Here is an 18336-nt window from a genome sequence, read left to right as displayed (position 1 = left end):
AATGACCTCTGACCTTAGTCAAATGAAAGTATACAATGGTATCCAGGTATCCACTATTACAATTGATCGCGTGATCAAGAAATGCGTCATCAAGAACTCCCTATGTTAATGTACACTGTTTCACCTAGGATTTTCATAGGTTCAGAACGGTAAACCTTCACAGGTCACTGACACCATAAACTGTATCTGCAACATCATGTTAAGGGGCCTTTCTGCTTACAGCTCTGTACCTGTCTCAGGTTGGTTTAGTCGACATACCTAGTTACCACAATGGCTGCTGCTCCTGAACGCAAAGTTTTGGAAGAAATCAATGAAGATTTCCTGTGTTGTAGCATCTGTCTGGAGCAGTTCAAGTCTCCTAAAATTCTACCATGTCTGCATACATTCTGTGAGCAGTGTTTAGTCACACTGGTTGAGAAGACTGGATCTCTAAAATGTCCAGAATGTCGACAGCAATATCAGCTTCCTGTTGGAGGAGTGCCGGCGATAAAAGGCAACTTCTTTATGAGCAATCTGATTGAAATATTCAAGCAACGACTGGAATCTAAGCAGGGAACTGAGATCAAATGTGAAGCTTGTCAGGAAAATATGGCTACTCACAGGTGTGTGGAGTGCAAACATTATCTTTGTAACATTTGTCTCAAGGCACATGGAAAACTACCAGTCACAAGGACACATCATCTGATGACCATTGGAGAATATGAAACAGCAATGTCAACCAGTCAAGTTACACTACAAGCAGTGGAATATTGCAGTGTTCATACTAAGAATGAAATTGAATTCTACTGTGAAACCTGTCAGGTACCTGTCTGTTCAAACTGCACCATAGTCAAACACCGCATACCAGAACATGTACACAGAGACTTGAAAGATGCAGCAGATGAGTATCTTACAGAATTGAAAGCCATGGTTGACAAACTGAAAGTGAAAGAACAGGAAGCTGAAAAGAACAAAACCCTGGCCAAGCAGATACACACTGATCTTACAGAGCAGTGCAGCAGAGAAGAAAGGAAGGTGAGAATGAAAGCAGAAGAAATCATCAAGAAAATAAAGAGAGAAGAGCAGAGACTGATAGATGAACTGAAAAACAATTACAAAATGAAAATTAAAAGAGCAGCTGTTGATATTGATGAGATGGAATTAAAACATGGTAACATTAAGAGTGCAGGCAATTACATAGAGACACTGATGCATCATGGGAATGCTGCTCAACTTCTCTCAACAAAGGGTGATGTTGGCACTCGTATCAAGCAACTGATTACCATGGAAACTGTAGCAAAACCTGAACAGGGGGACATAACATTCACACCACATGACAAATTCTGTGAGCATGGAATTCTGGGAATACTGAAATCTGATGTGTGTATGTCAAAGTGTACAGTTGAAAACATTCCAAAACAACTCTGGAAAGGTGACTCTGCAGACCTACTGATCACAACCAGAGATTCCACTGGAAAACAAGTCATCCCAAAACAACAAGTGAAAGCCAAGGTAAGAAAAACTGATGCATCATGGGAAGACATCCATGTAGCTGATAACAGAGATGGTACACACAGAGTTACAGTGGCTGGACAATTGGATGGAAAATATCAAGTTACCATGACAATAGGAGATCAACCAATACCAGGCTGTCCTGTCATCATACCTGTCATCAAAGGATTGGTGAAGACCATTGGCAGTAAAGGAAGTGCTGAGGGACAGTTCATCAATCCCACAGATGTGGCCGTAAACAAAGACAGAGACATTGTCACTGCAGATTATGGCAATGAAAGGTTGGAGATAAGAACGAGAGATGGAACATTTAAGAAAATTTTGGAATTCAGACAGTTTAATAAGCCTGTCTTACCATGTGAGTTAGCTATATCAAGTGATAATACATACTATAGTTTAGACGATAACAATGATCAAGTAGTTGTCAGTGATGAGAATGGACATGTCATCAGATACTTTGGACAAAATGAGTTGAAAGATCCATTGGGTATTGGGATTAGTCCTGTAAATGGCAATGTCTATGTGACAGACAGGGATGGGCATTGTGTCAGAGTTTATACACAACATGGCAAATACCTTAGGTCATTTGGGTCAAAAGGTAAAGGTCAAGGGCAATTCAATGGTCCCTGGGGTGTAGTCATAGCAACTACTGGAATGGTATTTGTAGCAGACAGGTATAACCAGCGTATCCAGGTATTCAATGCACATGACCAGTATTTGTATTCCTTTGATTGTCAGAGTGGGGATGGTCAGATGAGATGTCCCAGGGGAATAGCAATTGAAAATGATAAATATGTCTATGTTACTACTGATACCCCTAGTAGTCTACTGAAGTTTGAGAGTAGTGGTAAGTTTGTTTGTCGTATTGATAGTGATAGGGATGGGCTGAACTGCCCCACTGGTATAGCACTGACAGATGATGTACCTTGCAGGGTGGTTGTAGCTGATAGCAACAACCACTGCATCAAAGTGTTTGTACAGTGATAACATCACAATAAATTGTACCAGACTGTGTTTTGTTGATTGATATTGGTCACAGCAGAGATGGATAAGTGGAATATTAAATCAGTTGAATGAAGGCAATAAATGGATGAGTTATTTTAATATTTTATCATCATTTGCCAACAACGAAATCAAAATACACTGTAGATATTGCAGCATGTTTTAAAGAATTGCACCTCCTTACATCAGAATTTGATTGAGGTTTTTGCTGTTGACAATATCACAACATGTAAAATGATAATAAAATTAGTCTTTTTTCATATTTCACTGAAACTCCTTTACAAAGACTTTGAATATTAGTTTCAACTCTTCTCAATTTAGTTTACCATTGCATCATGGGTAAAGCATGAACACCCTTGACAGACATCTTTGCATTTATTGCATTTATAAAAACACAATAACTTCAATTATTTGACAAAAAACTGTTCATTCTATATTTTATTCAGTAGTTACTACAAGTAGAACATTTTCAAGAGACGTGATCATAGTCTGTAGAATGCTTTCTTTGCAAACTTTGAAAATTCCTACATGTATGTACCATTATACCTGTGATTTTTTTCAATGACTGTATTCAAGACATAAAACTGCAAATTGAAAATGCTCCTGTGTTTCAATGCCTCTATTTGTAGTGTGCACAGCTGTCTGTAAGTTTACAATTTGTTTTCTCTGACAATGCCGATATTTCTATGTCTTGTTATCATCAACATCACAAGAAAAATTCGCTTGCCAAAGCACTTCATGAGATAACAGCAAAATTTTAAACATGTATTAAATATGTAAATTACAATTCATTTGACATAAAACTTGGATACGTCTTTCAGTTCATTCATTCATTTAGGTCAAAGTTCAACATTACACACACTATTAAACCTTAGTACAATTGTTGTTTTCTTTGTATCATGCAACTCTCAATAAAAATAATGTGAGGTTATTAAGAAAATACTGCAAGGGACACATGAGGACATTGATGCAGTGCATTTGCATTGGGCAATGCGTGGCGGCAATGTCAGAGTGCATCTTTTGCGATATTTACTGTGACAACCTTATTATTATACATCTTTCATTCATGAGAGGGTACCACATAAAATAGGACTGAGTATTGACTGTTTTTGTGCAATGTCAACAATTTTTCTTATAGTTTATTGCACAACTAGAGTGGAAATATGTTATCTTGGATGTCTACGCACTTCTGGATAGCCTATGCACAACACGTACAAAGCACGAGACAGTCTGGCACTTGTCCAATGGGTCCCTTAAGTTGAAACAATGCATCAATGAATGCATAGATGCAGCTGCAGGGTGGGGTGCCCGGAAACTGTGAATGTCATGGAACAGGTGTTAGGTATGACTTTTTTAACATATGCAAATTTTATTGTTCTCGATGTCAGATTTATAGTAATGGTGATTATGAATCCTAAACATAATATCTACCAATCTTTGTGACAGAAACAGAATGCACAAAAAGCAAACAGGTACTATGTTAACTCAGTTTGATTGGAATCTGGTGATATACCAAAACTTGACCTGTTCACCCCAATTCCTCGTAAACAGGTCCACAATTACCTTGATAACAATGGGTTTGGGCAAAACCATTGTGATGAAAGGGTTAAAAGTTAAATTTTCTGTGAGATTTGATGTATTTTTTTGTTTTCAAGTGTTTGTAATTGAAAATTGTTTCCTATTCTACTCCAAAAATTATAAGAAAACCCTTGTGTTCAGCTTGTAAACACAGCCTTTGCATATATATCCCATGTTTTTTTCGGCATCTTCATTTTAGTCCAGACTAGAATTGATTTGTAAACAATGACATCGAAGTCGTACACAATAGGTTGAGTTGAGAAGGCTAGTATTTGATATTTCAACAAACTTTCAGCCAAAGAATAAGAAAATCAATCTGTGTTTTGAACAAAAATAAAAATATAATGAAAACTTTCAAACTGTTCTCCTTTAAATCTTTTACTTCAACTCCCTGTATGCAAGTTCCAAATCAACAGTGACCACAAAACTGGTATGGATGATCAACTCTATGTTCTACCAGCCACTAGAGGGCGCTATGTACCACCAGGAAACAGGGGCATATTCGATTTGCACGATAATGATTATGATATATGTGACACCAATTTCAAAATCGAGGTTGTAAACAAAACTGGCTATCACGATCATGTTTTCAGTTGACATGGCTGCCCTCGGTGTTGACACATTTCTGCAGAGCTGCAGCATCTAGCCTGCCAACCGTACTACTACTGTTCAAGTTTATCAGTAAACATTTCCATCAAATCTTTGTTACTGCGGAATAGTTTATTGTACCCACTACATTCACTCCTATATACTCGGTAGTGTGCCTGTAGCCTACAAATGTTCTGAACAAATAAACAAATATATTTTTTTTAAATTTCTTTGTAAATCAAGGTATCCTATATTTAATATAGCAGAAGTGATTCAACCGACATCTTGCGACTAACTGTGCTTAAATATATCGCTGTAAAAACTCAAATTTTACTCTCTGAAGCTTTAAAATTACCGCCGTTTCTGCTCCATTACCGACCGCTGTGATGTCGACCGCCATCTTCTAATCACACCAATCACACCCTGGGGCATGATTGCTGTGATTGTCAATCATGATTGTTATTGGGCGTATTTGAACGCACGATAACGATCACGATTGGCCAATCACAATCAGGTTCGTATTAATCAAACACACCCCTGGTCAGTTCACTTGATCACTTATAGACTGTTGGTCTCTGTAACATCTGACAAACAATTTCCAAAATACATGTATTCACTTATGCTCTGCAAAGTGTACTAAAGAGTTGTTTAACCTGTTCACCCCCAATTCGCTGTAAACAGGTCCACACTCACCATTGATAACAATGGATTAGGCCAAACCATGGTGGTGAAAGGGTTAATATATGACAACATTCATTGGCCTGAAATACGTACTACATAACTTTGGAATGTGGTCGTTTACAATGAGGAATTGAACCTGTACACAGATCTAGAGGTACAAGGTAAAATAGGGTACCACATGGAATCTCTGTCTAAGTATTTAATGTAAATTCTTCTTCAATGACAACAACGCATGTCATACAGGTACAAGCTGTGTTGACAAGCCCAGTAATGTATTTCAATAATATCAGATAGGCTACACCTGGAAATTTGTCCGCCAAACATTTTTCCACTGTCAAGTTGCCAGGGCTAGGGTTAAGGCTAGAGGTTAGTCCTAGAATGTCATTAGCTATCCCCAATGCCAGTATGAAGAATGTCATCCCTGGGACATCTACAGCTTTGACATAGTAGGGGCTTTGGTTAGGGATATGCTGGTAGTATTAGCATCTGGTGGGTACATATCTGAGGAGTAAGTGTTCTAGAATAGGTAAAAACTGGAATTTGAATGGACCACAGGGCAAACAAAACCACATGCACAACTGTGCTCAGAAAAGTGTATATTTCCATGTATAAATTTGTACTCATGGCTTTGTTTGTACCTTCAAGTGATCTCTTGGGTGAAATGAGTCTGCTAAGAACACTGACCATCTTTTACATTCCGGAGCAGAACCAATGTTTTATATGTGCTGTGTGTGCACCAAGACCATTTGATTTACGTGTTGGGAAGAATACTGAGAAAATTTGCACAAATAGTTTCTCATCATCCTATCACCACCAGAGTTTCAATTGGTACAACCCAATTGTTTTCTATGGAAATGTTGGACTTCTGAACGGTATAGTGGGGGTGAGAGGGACAAATACTTGAGGACCAGAAACACTGATTGCCATATACAGGCAGGTGTTTTACTGATTGAGTCACAGGAATATTGTACCTGGAACCCAGACTTCCTGGCAACAAATTTCTGAGAACTTTAACTTCGATATTTTTTTTATTGCATTAACTTAATACTTTCAGCAACACTGCCTTTTAATATCAATCTTTACAAATTGTTTGTTTTTAATACTTTTTTTGGAACAACTTTGAGATCCCCAATCAGGACTTGACTTACTGCATAAAAACAAGATGCACTCTTAAATACAAGTCATCGTTGATGACACAGTCCCCACTTGTTAATGGGTACTTTGATTACATGTCCTCAGAGAGGATAGAGTCCTCTTCATTAATTAGGTCTGTGATAAAAATACTTTGATACAGATAGCGCTCAATGGCCAAGAATGACCTACATACAAAAAAGACCTACATATGTATGACATAGGTTAATGTCCTTGTACCAACTTTGAATAAAATCGTTTGAGATATGCCTGAGTATTATGGCTCTGTACATGAAAAAATCGTAACAAAATGGCCGCACGGCAGCCATATTGGATCGTATCACATAACAAATTGACATGCATATGTATGACATTGGTCAATCTCCTTGTACCAACTTTGAATAAATTCGCTTGATACATGTCTGAGTATTACGGCTCTGTACATGAAAACATCGTAATAAAATGGCTGCCTAGCGGCCATATTGGATCGTATCACAAACCAAATAGACGTACATATGTATGACATAGGTCAATGTCCTTGTACCAACTTGGATAAAATCGGTTGAGATATGCCTGAGTTTTGGCTCTATACATGAAAAAATTGTAATAAAATGGCCGCCAGGCGGCCATATTGGATCGTATCACAAAACAAATCGACATGCATATCTATGACATTGGTCAATGTCCTTGTACCAACTTTGAATAAAATTGGTTGAAACATGTCTGAGTTATGGCTCTGTACATGAAAAAATTGTAATAAAATGGCCGCCTGGCGGCCATATTGGATCGTATCACAAAACAAATTGACATGCATATCTATGACATTGGTCAATGTCCTTGTACCAACTTTGAATAAAATCGGTTGAAACATGTCAGAGGTATGGCTCTGTACATGAAAAATCGTAATAAAATGGCCGCCAGGCGCCATATTGGATCGTATCACAAAACAAATAGACTTGCATATCTATGACATTGGTCAATGTCCTTGTACCAACTTTGAATAAAATCGGTTGAAACATGTCAGAGTTATGGCTCTGTACATGAAAAAATCATAATAAAATGGCCGCCAGGCGGCCATATTGGATCGTATCACAAAACAAATACACTTGCATATCTATGACATTGGTCAATGTCCTTGTACAACTTTGAATAAAATTGGTTGAAACATGTCTGAGTTATGGCTCTGTACATGAAAAAATTGTAATAAAATGGCCGCCAGGCGGCCATATTGGATCGTATCACAAAACAAATACACTTGCATCTCTATGACATTGGTCAATGTCCTTGTACCAACTTTGAATAAAATTGGTTGAAACATGTCTGAGTTATGGCTCTGTACATGAAAAATTGTAATAAAATGGCCGCCTGGCGGCCATATTGGATCGTATCACAAAACAAATCGACATGCATATCTATGACACTGGTCAATGTCCTTGTACCAACTTTGAATAAAATCGGTTGAAACATGTCTGAGTTATGGCTCTGTACATGAAAATATCGTAATAAAATGGCCGCCTGGCGGCCATATTGGATCATATCACAAAACAAATCGACGTGCATCTGTATGACATATGAAGTAATCCTTGTACCAAGTTTGAATGAAATCGCTCCTTGCATCTCTGAGATATCTGCGTGAACGGACGGACGCACGCACGGACGCACGCACACGCACGCACGGACGCACGCACGGACATGACCAAACCTATAAGTCCCCCGGACGGTGTCCGTGGGGACTAATAAACACAATCACGCCTGAATTCAAGTCAACTGCATCTGACTCATCTACGTACTGTAGATTCTATGATTTGGTATCAAAGAACTTTGGATAGTTACTGACATCAGAGATCATATGAAGCAAGCTGGGTTCTGGGATGGTGAGAGGTTCAACTTCTTTTGTATGTATTGATAGGGATGTGCAGCAACCACTATCATCAGAACAAGAAAACATTGCTGAGTGGTGAGTATTAGAGCTAGTACCCGGTAAAAAACATTTTCCTTTATGTACCAGCTACTTTTACTCAAAAGAAGTACTTCCTCCAATTTCTTACACCACCACTCTGCTCCCTTGACCACCAACTTTTAAAATTTTGCCATTGACTTTTGAAACTTATAGCTACACCCCAGATTTCTGAAACAAAATTTTGAAAGTTATAGATCCGCTTGTTCCATACACACTGCCACTGACAATTTCACATGAATGAAGGCAATGGATATGCAAAAAGTATATACTATCTGTCTTTTCGCTGTCAATATGGCATCATCATATTTGCAACATCTGATGTTAAGGGGACTATCTGCTAACAGGTCACTGCACCTGTCTCAAGTTGATTTATTGACACACCTACTAGCACAGGTAAACTAGGAATGAATAGTCTAAAAATATGACATTATTTTCGTAATTATTAAAAATAATAAATAGTAATTATGAAATATTGATATCACTAAAACTCAGAATTTCATCCAGGTTGAGCTTCCTTTCTTCAGAGCAGCACTCAATAAAATTGCTGTACGTGTATGAGTTGTGTATGACATAAGCAGCCAGCCAGCCTAGCACGGTATCCAATATACTAAGAGTATATAAAATTGGAAGGGGGCCAGCAAACACAGCAAGTCCTCTCTATTTTACTTGCTCCTACCATTTAAATCCCTGTATATCCCCTGCATCTCCCCCGCATTACTGATGGTTGATAAGCTGGCCATCAAATATGCCTACGTTACTTGCATGGCCCTTCCTAATTGTTACCTGGCCTTGTGAAGCTTTCGCCCTTAAAATTTTGTGCAAAGGCCTAGCATACAGTTTCTGGGTCGCTTGCTTCCTGTTCATAGCAACATCCGGGAGGCTAAGCTTGAGTCCACTGCCAATGACTTATCAGCATAAATCATATAGGCTGACATCAAAGAACATTAAACCAATGAGTGCTATAGTAACCTCTGACTGATGACCCTAACTGCTGGTATGCAGAGGTCAAACCGAAAACGGCAGTCAACAATGATACCGTACATGATGAATTGAGCCAGGAAGGCTTAACATTGACCAAATAATATTTCAACAAACTCAGCTGAAGAATAAAAAAATCAAGTTGGTTAATTTGAACAAAATTGATAAAATTATTATGAAAACATTTTGACTATCTCCCTTGAGTCTTTTACTTCAACTCTCTGTATGCAAGTTCCAAATCAACAATGATCTTGAAACAGATATGAAAGATCAACTCTATATTCTATGTGCCATCACCAATCTCTAGAGGGCGCTATGCAATACGAGGAAACCCAACATCAGACACTGGATTTCCAAAATCAGTGTATTCATATATGCAAATTGTGTATTATTTAAACATGCAAATCAACATGTAATGAGTCATTATCAATAAAGAATTTTCATTGCCCTGAGTAAAGATAGACTCTGTATAGAAATTTACTGCCTGGACATAGTTCTGTTGTTACATAGTGCACTCCAAGGGAAGGTAAAACAATTTTTATGAGACAAAAATCAAAATGAAGAATACAAAACATTGTTGGAGTCACAAACTTGTGTGGTGCACAACATGGCAAGTCACAACATGAATTGGTGTGGGGGGGAGCCCTTGAAAATTTTGTCCTTTCTAGAAAAGTTTTGATGACATTTGGATGTAAACTCCTTTTGATGTAAATTTAGGTGTTCACATAAAAAATTCCAATCTCCATTGTGTGATTTGTACCACACAGTCAAGAAGACTATAGTACAGATATCTGATGCAATCTACAATGTACAGTTCAGCACACCAAGCACGCCAATGTCCCCTGCGACATTTACAAACAATGACTTCATTATTCACCTGAGAGACCAATGCTAAGCGCCATCTATCATTGCATGCCTGTCTTGACATATTCTTGTGCAAACTTGTTGAGAAGACAAACAAAATGGCCACACTTCACTTATTGATCAAACAGTAAGATAGCTGGCTGTTGGTGTTGACACTTTATGGTGCCATTTTTGTTTATTTTTTGATCAGAAACGCAACATTAAACATGTTATCAGCGTAGATTATGAATTCACTGAGCATTTTTTTTCCATTTGCAGATTTTTACAGCAGCATCAGTGACAGGTCAGATTAATTATAACTTCCATGTGTCTTAAGCTTTGCCTTGCATCATGTCAAATTGGCAGGCACATGATTTTGTTCAGAAGTATTTCAGATGGAGCTAGCACTTTTTACTTGTTACTCTCAAGCAATATTTGGAGGATATGCGAGTATTTTCAGAAATGAAATGTCTGATGTAAATAAGTATTTGTATAAGGTATTGTTGTAATCACAGTTCCTCTTTGCAAGGGGAGACTGTGTTGTAATTAATTCCAAACATCCGCTAATAAAGGCTGTAGAAAAATTATGAAAATTTATTCACTTTAATAGCCCAATAAAAAGTTATATTGAAATTCAAAGTCTAGAATTTTATCGAGTCAAGGTACTTTTTTGAGTCACTAGTAAGTCAGTTTGGTTGACAGGGAATACTGTATAAAGGTGAGCTGAGGTTTGAACAAACATTTATGTATGTCATATAAAAACCCTGGGCAATAAATACACATCTTCAACTCTATTCTTGTGAAAGTGACCTCTGACCTTAGTCAAACAGAAGTATAGAATGGTCTCCAGGTATTCAATATTACAATTGATCGCGTGATCAAGAAATGTCTTATCAAAAACGCCCTATGTTAGTGTACACTGTATAACTAGGATTTTTATAGGTTGAGAATGGTACCCCTTCACAGGTCACATGACACCATAAATTGTATCTGCAACATCATCTTAAGGGGCCTTTCTGCTAACAGCTCTATACCTGTCTCAGGTTGGTTTACTGACACACCTATGCACAATGGCTGCTGCTTCTGAACGCAAAGTTTTGGAAGAAATCGGTGAAGATTTCCTGTGTTGTACCATCTGTCTGGAGCAGTTCAAGTCTCCTAAAATTCTACCATGTCTGCATACATTCTGTGAGCAGTGTTTAGTCACACTGGTTGAGAAGACTGGATCTCTAAACTGTCCAGAATGTCGACAGCAATATCAGCTTCCTGTTGGAGGAGTGCCAGCGATAAAAGGCAACTTCTTTATGAGCAATCTGGTTGAAATATTCAAGCAACAACTGGAGTCTATGCAGGGAACTGAGATCAAATGTGAAGCTTGTCAAGAAAATACAGCAACTCACAGGTGTGTGGAGTGCAAACATTATCTTTGTAACATTTGTGTCAAGGCACATAGAAAACTACCAGTCACAAAGACACATCAACTGATGACCATTGGAGAATATGAAACAGCAAAATCAACCAGTCCTGTTACACTACAAGCAGTGGAATATTGCAGTGTTCATCCTAAGAATGAAATTGAATTCTACTGTGAAACCTGTCAGGTACCTGTCTGTTCAAACTGCACCATAGTCAAACACCGCATACCACAACATGTACACAGAGACTTGAAAGATGCAGCAGATGAGTATCTTACAGAATTGAAAGCCATGGTTGACAAACTGAAAGTGAAAGAACAGGAAGCTGAAAAGAACAAAACCCTGGCCAAGCAGATACACACTGATCTTACAGAGCAGTGCAGCAGAGAAGAAAGGAAGGTGAGAATGAAAGCAGAAGAAATCATCAAGAAAATAAAGAGAGAAGAGCAGAGACTGATAGATGAACTGAAAAACAATTACAAAATAAAAATTAAAACAGCAGCTGCTGATATTGATGAAATGGAATTAAAACATGGTAACATTAAGAGTGCAGGCAATTACATAGAGACACTGATGCATCATGGGAATGCTGCTCAACTTCTGTCAACAAAAGGTGACGTTGGCACTCGTATAAACCAATTGATTACAATGGAAACTATAGCAAAAGCTGAACAAGAGGACCTAACATTCACACCATATGATGAATTCTCTCAGCATGGCATTCTGGGAATCCTGAAATCTGATGTGTGTATGTCAAAGTGTACAGTTGAAAACATTCCAAAACAACTCCTGAAAGGTGACTCTGCAGACTTACTGATCACAACCAGAGATTCCACAGGAAAACAAGTCATCCCAAAACAACAAGTGAAAGCCAAGGTAAGAAAACCTGATGCATCATGGGAAGACATCAATGTAGCTGATAACAGAGATGGTACACACAGAGTTACAGTGGCTGGACAATTGGATGGAAAATATCAAGTTACCATGACAATAGGAGATCAACCAATACCAGGCTGTCCTGTCATCATACCTGTCATCAAAGGATTGGTGAAGACCATTGGCAGTCAAGGAAGTGCTGAGGGACAGTACAGTAATCCCAGTGATGTGGCCATAAACAAAGACAGAGACATTGTCACTGCAGACTATGGCAACGAAAGGCTGCAGATAACCACCAGAGAGGGAACATTTAAGAAAATTTTGGAATTCAAACAGTTTAAGAAGCCTTTCAAACCATGTGATATAGCTATATCAAGTGATAATACATACTATAGTTTAGATGACAACAATAAGCAAGTAGTTGTCAGTGATGAGAATGGACATGTCATCAGATACTTTGGACAAAATGAGTTGAAATATCCAGGTGGCATTGGGATCAGTCCTGTAGATGGCAATGTCTATGTGACAGACAGTGGTGGGCATTGTGTCAGGGTTTATACACAACATGGCAAATACCTTAGATCATTTGGGTCAAGAGGTAAAGGTCAGGGGCATTTCAATGTACCCGTTGGTGTAGTCATAGCAACTTCTGGAATGGTATTTGTAGCAGACTGCATTAACCAGCGTATCAAAGTATTCAATGCACATGACCAGTATTTGTATTCCTTTGATTGTCAGAGTGGGGATGGTAATATGAGATATCCACTGGGAGTAGCAATTGAAAATGATAAATATGTCTATGTTACTACAGAAAACCCTAGTAGTCTACTGAAGTTTGAGAGTAGTGGTAAGTTTGTTTGTCGTATTGATAGTGATAGTGATGGGCTGAGCAACCTCACTGGTATCGCACTGACAGATGATGTACCTTGCATGGTGGTTGTAGCTGATACCGACAACCACTGCATCAAAGTGTTTGTACAGTGATAACATCACAATAAATTGTACTGGACTGTGTTTTGTTGATATAAGTTAGGCAAATGTAAACAAGTAGTATATTAATGAAATCAGGTAAATGGAAGTGAAACATGGATGAGGCTTCTGAAATTTCATCATCATTTAACCCTTTGAACCCGGCTCGGACATAAATGTCAGATGACGTCAGAGAGTACCAGGGGGTTAGGGTGCAAAGGGTTAACAACAACATGATGAAAATGTACAGGAAGTTGAAAAAATTGAACTTTCATACTTTAGTATAGGATTTAAGTTTTTTAGCCAAAGAAAATTTCAAAAAACAATAAAAACTAGGCCCTTTTCATGTTTCAATGAAACTCCTTTAGAAAAGATTTTGAAATCAATTTCAATTTGTCCTCAGTTTAGTTTAATATTGCATCATGGGTAATAAATGAACACGTTGAAAGACACCTTTGCTGTATTTCCTTTACAAAACCATGATAATTATGTTTGACAGAAAACTTTTCATTCTACACTTTGGTCAGCTGTTGTGACAACTACAACATTGTCATGAGATGTGATCATAGTATGTACAATGAATTCTTTCTTTACTTTGAGAATTTTGAAGGAAATCAATGATTTTTTTCATGTCAATGACTGTATTCAAGACATAAAACCAGATATGAATTGAAAATCTTCCTGTGTTTCATTTGCCTGTATTTGTATGTGCGCAAGTGTCTGTAAATTGACACTGTAGTTTCTCTAATAATGCAAGTATGCTTGTATCTTGTTATGATCAACATCACAAGCAAATTTTGTCAAATTTGTCAAAGTACTTCATGAGATAACAGCAAAACTTATAAGTGTGTGAAATATGTACTTACCATTCATTTGACATGAAACTTGAAAACATTGTATGGTGCATTTTCTTATTTTGTTCGGAGTTTGATATTAAAGACACTAAGTTTAAACCTTAGTACAGTTGTTGCTTTCTGCTATGTGTAGCATATCATGTTAGGCTATGCTTAATGTGCCAATGTGCCAATGTATCCTTTGTGGTATTTTCATGATAACCTTATTATTTAACATCTGAAATTCATGACTTTGGTACTGCATTAAATGGGCCAAGTATTGGAGAATATAGAACAGCAATGTCAACGAGTCCTGGGGCACTAAAAGCAGTGGAATATTGCAGTGTTCATACAAAGAATGAAATTGAATTCTACTGTGAAACCTGTCAGGTACCTGTCTGCACAAACTGCACCATAGTCAAACATTGCATACCAGAACATGTAGATGACAACAACAATCACGTAGTTGTCAGTGATGAGAATGGACATGTCATCAGATGCTTTGGACAAAATGAGTTGAAAGATCCATATGGTATTGGGATTAGTCCTGTAGATGGCAATGTCTATGTGACAGACGATAGTGGGCATTGTGTCAGGGTTTATATATCACTGGATAAATACCTTGGGTCATTTGGGTCAGAAGGTAAAGGTCAAGGGCAATTCAATTTTCCCTGGGGTGTAGTCATAGCAACTACTGGAAGGTATTTGTAGCAGACTACTTTAACCAGCGTATCCAGGTATTCAATGCAGATGACCAGTATTTGTATTCCTTTGATTGTCAGAGTGGGGATGGTAAGATGAGATACCCAATAGGAATAGCAATTGAAAATGATAAATATGTCTATGTTACTACTGATGACCCTAGTAGTGTACTGAAGTTTGAGAGTAGTGGTAAGTTTGTTTGTCGTATTGATAGTGATAGTGATGGGCTGAGCTGGCCCACTGGTATAGCACTGACAGATGATGTACCTTGCAGGGTGATTGTAACTGATAGGTACAACCACTGTATCAAAGTGTTTGTACAGTGATAACATCACAATAAATTGTACCAGACTGTGTTTTGTTTGTTGATTGACATTGGTCACGATGGATAAGTGGAATATTGAATCAGTTGAATGAAGGTGATAAATGGATGAGTTCGTCCAATATTTCATCATCATTTGCCAAAAACACAATACTCTGTGGACATGCACACGAAGTTGAAATAATACTTCCCGTCATGAGTATAGGAATAATATTTGTTAGCCATAGATAATTTCAGAAAATGTAAAATACAACAAAATTAAGGCTCTTTTCATGGTTCAGTAAAATTCCTTCACAAAAGATTTTGAGAATCAATTGTAATCTGTGTTCGATTTACTGTAGTTTATTATTGCATCATGGGAAACACATGAACAGGTTGATAGACATCTTTGTTGTTTTCTTTACAAAACCATGATCATTTTGTTTGACAAAAATCTTTCCATTCATTACTTTGTTCAGTTGTTGGGACAGTACAACTTTGTCAAGAGATGTGATTATAGTCTGTAGAATGTTTTCTTTGTTCATTTTGAAAATTTCAATTACCTGTGATTATTTTTATGTCAGTGACTTTATTTGAAGACATACAACCTGATGTGAATGGAAAATGTTTCTGTTTTTCAGTGCCTGTACTTGTAGTGTGTAGTTGTCTATAAGCATACACTCTTTCTCTAATAATGCCAGGTCTCTCATTTTTTTTGGTCAAATTTTGTCAAATTTGCCAAAGCCCTTCATGAGATGGCAGCAAAATATTAAAAATGTATTAAATATGTATATTACAATTAATTCGACATGAAACTTTGAGACATCTTTCAGTTCATTCATTAAGGTCAAAGTTCAACATTGAACACTCTGGGTTTAAAAATCTCAGTACAATTGTTGTTTTCTTTGTATCATGAAACTCTTCAAAAATTAATTTTTATTATGTATCCTCAACATCATAACTTGTAAAAATTTTGTGACAAAAACTGAATGAAAAAAATGCAAACAGCCTGTACTACGGTATGTTATCTCAGTTTGTTTGGAATCTAGTGATATACCAAACACTTGACCTGTTCACCCCCAATTCCCTGTAAACAGGTCCACAATTATCTAGAAAACAATGGGTTTGGGCCAAACCATTGTGATAAAAGGGTTATAAGCTGAATGAACTGTGACATTTGATGCATCTTCCAGTATTTTGTTTTCTTTGTAAAATAATTTCTCAGCTATTCTATTCCAAAAATTCTGTAAAAACCCTTGTGTTCTGCTTTCAACACAACCTTTGTATGTACCGGTATGTCATATGTTATTTTTGAAATCTTGAATTTTAGTCCAGACTAGAATTCATTTGTCAACAATGACACTGCAATTGTACATGATGAGTTGAGTTGGGAAAACTTACATTTGATACTTCAACAAACTTTCAGCCAAAGAATAAGAAAATCAATTTGGTTAATTTGAACCAAAAAAATAAATAATATTATCAGAGTTCGCGTTTACGCAAAAATCATGCGTATTTACGCATTGAAATTGACTCTCTACGCATTTTTTTCATCGTTATGCGTTTTCTATACGCAAAGGATAACACCGAAAGCACTCCCTACGACTGAGCTTAGGCGACAACCAGACGAAATTTGTTGCAACACATTTCTGTCAATCACTCATTTTGTGTGGAAAGTTTCGGATTCTCTGGGCGTTGTCTGAAAAATCGGCATCGTAGTCCACACGTTATCACGTTAGGCACGTTATCATGTCAGCTGTGCCTATGAATTACGTTGCTAATTTTCAGGCGAGCGATAGTTTCTGAAAGTGAGTGATTGACAGAAATGTTGCGACAAATTATATAAATGCCAACCGTGCACGATCATCGCGTCTCGCTGTTCCCAAATTTTGATCAAGCACACATGCAGCGTGGCGTCGAAGCAGACAAATCTGTTTTACATTTCTTTCAACTTTGCTCTACGAGTCCGTGAAAAAAAATGATTCATTGGTAGAGCGCGTCGGAATCCCGATAAATTTTGAACACTGCAGAAGTGTCTGGATGCGGATGGTAACTGGTCGTTCAGGCACCAAGTCGTTTCGGCCTCTCAATTTCCGGTCCCAAGTCACTTCGGCACCGCAACCCAAGACGTTTCGGCATCTGTGTTTCGATTTTTTTTTCAACTATCTAGTAATTGACTGATCCTTCATATTCGTAAGCGTGACCTTTGCGTTCTGACCAGTACTTTATGTGCATTTTGTGTGAATTTTGCCGTGCTGTTTCCTCACCGCTTTCAAACTTTTTCCGTGTCGGCGGCTATTGATATCGATAAACTTGTGTCACAGATTTGAAAATGATATGAAGTTTTTTCTTACGGTCTCTTCCCGTGTTCTCACAAAGATTAAGCATGTACGTGAATGTTAGTTGACACTATACTTTTTAGTACTTTGATTTGTAACATTACGCTCCAGCACTAGTTCCCAAAGGTAGCCTTCAGCGGTGTCGAAACGTCTTGTTTGCGGTGCCGAAACGACTCTGACTTGAGGCCTGAAATTGGAAGGCCGAAACATCTTGGGCCGAAACGACTTGGTGCCGAAACGTCCAGAAACCGTCTGGATAAGCTGCCATAACTCTAACTTTTGGGTTGCCCGATGTGCTGTGACGGTTGCATGTATACCCTTCGCTGTTACGTTTCAACATTGTTCGAGTTGTTCGTTAAACTGTTTTCATATTATGTTACATCGTACAATCCGAATATGTAGTGTAGGTTTATTCAACGGCACATTGTATTTTGCTGTCAGTTTTTTCATCAATCGAGTGCGGAAGTGAAATTACGCACTCAAATCCAGCCATTACGCAATTTTAGCAGACTAATGCGTATGCCGTACGCGAGGAGAAAAAAGTCACCGCGAACACTGATTATGAAAACATTCCAACTGTTCCACCTTTAGTCTTTTACTTCAACTTCCTGTATGCAAGTTCTAAATCAACAATGATCTTGAAACAGGT

At 37.8% G+C, this 18336-nt stretch overlaps 2 protein-coding genes across 8 annotated transcripts in view; one reads left to right on the top strand and one right to left on the bottom strand.

Moving 5' to 3' along the window:
* LOC139123508 (myosin-4-like) overlaps nucleotides 1-18336 on the bottom strand; it is a 275832-nt gene that overhangs the window by 109650 nt on the left and 147846 nt on the right. The window lies entirely within an intron of this gene.
* On the top strand, nucleotides 213-4384 carry LOC139123509 (tripartite motif-containing protein 2-like). Its single transcript, XM_070689674.1, has 2 exons — nucleotides 213-3415; nucleotides 3894-4384. The coding sequence occupies exon 1, from the start codon at nucleotides 271-273 to the stop codon at nucleotides 2473-2475; it is 2205 nt and encodes a 734-aa protein (XP_070545775.1). The 5' UTR covers nucleotides 213-270; the 3' UTR covers nucleotides 2476-3415; nucleotides 3894-4384.

The sequence above is a fragment of the Ptychodera flava genome, assembly GCF_041260155.1.
Source record: "Ptychodera flava strain L36383 chromosome 23 unlocalized genomic scaffold, AS_Pfla_20210202 Scaffold_23__1_contigs__length_28996876_pilon, whole genome shotgun sequence".
NCBI classification, from domain to species: domain Eukaryota; kingdom Metazoa; phylum Hemichordata; class Enteropneusta; family Ptychoderidae; genus Ptychodera; species Ptychodera flava.
Note: the sequence above shows the minus strand (reverse complement) of the source record. Positions and strands in the feature narration are given on the sequence as shown.

Coding starts and splice junctions, on each gene's coding strand:
- LOC139123509 (XM_070689674.1), top strand. CDS start 271: ATGGCTGCTGCTCCTGAACGCAAAGTTTTGGAAGAAATCAATGAAGAT.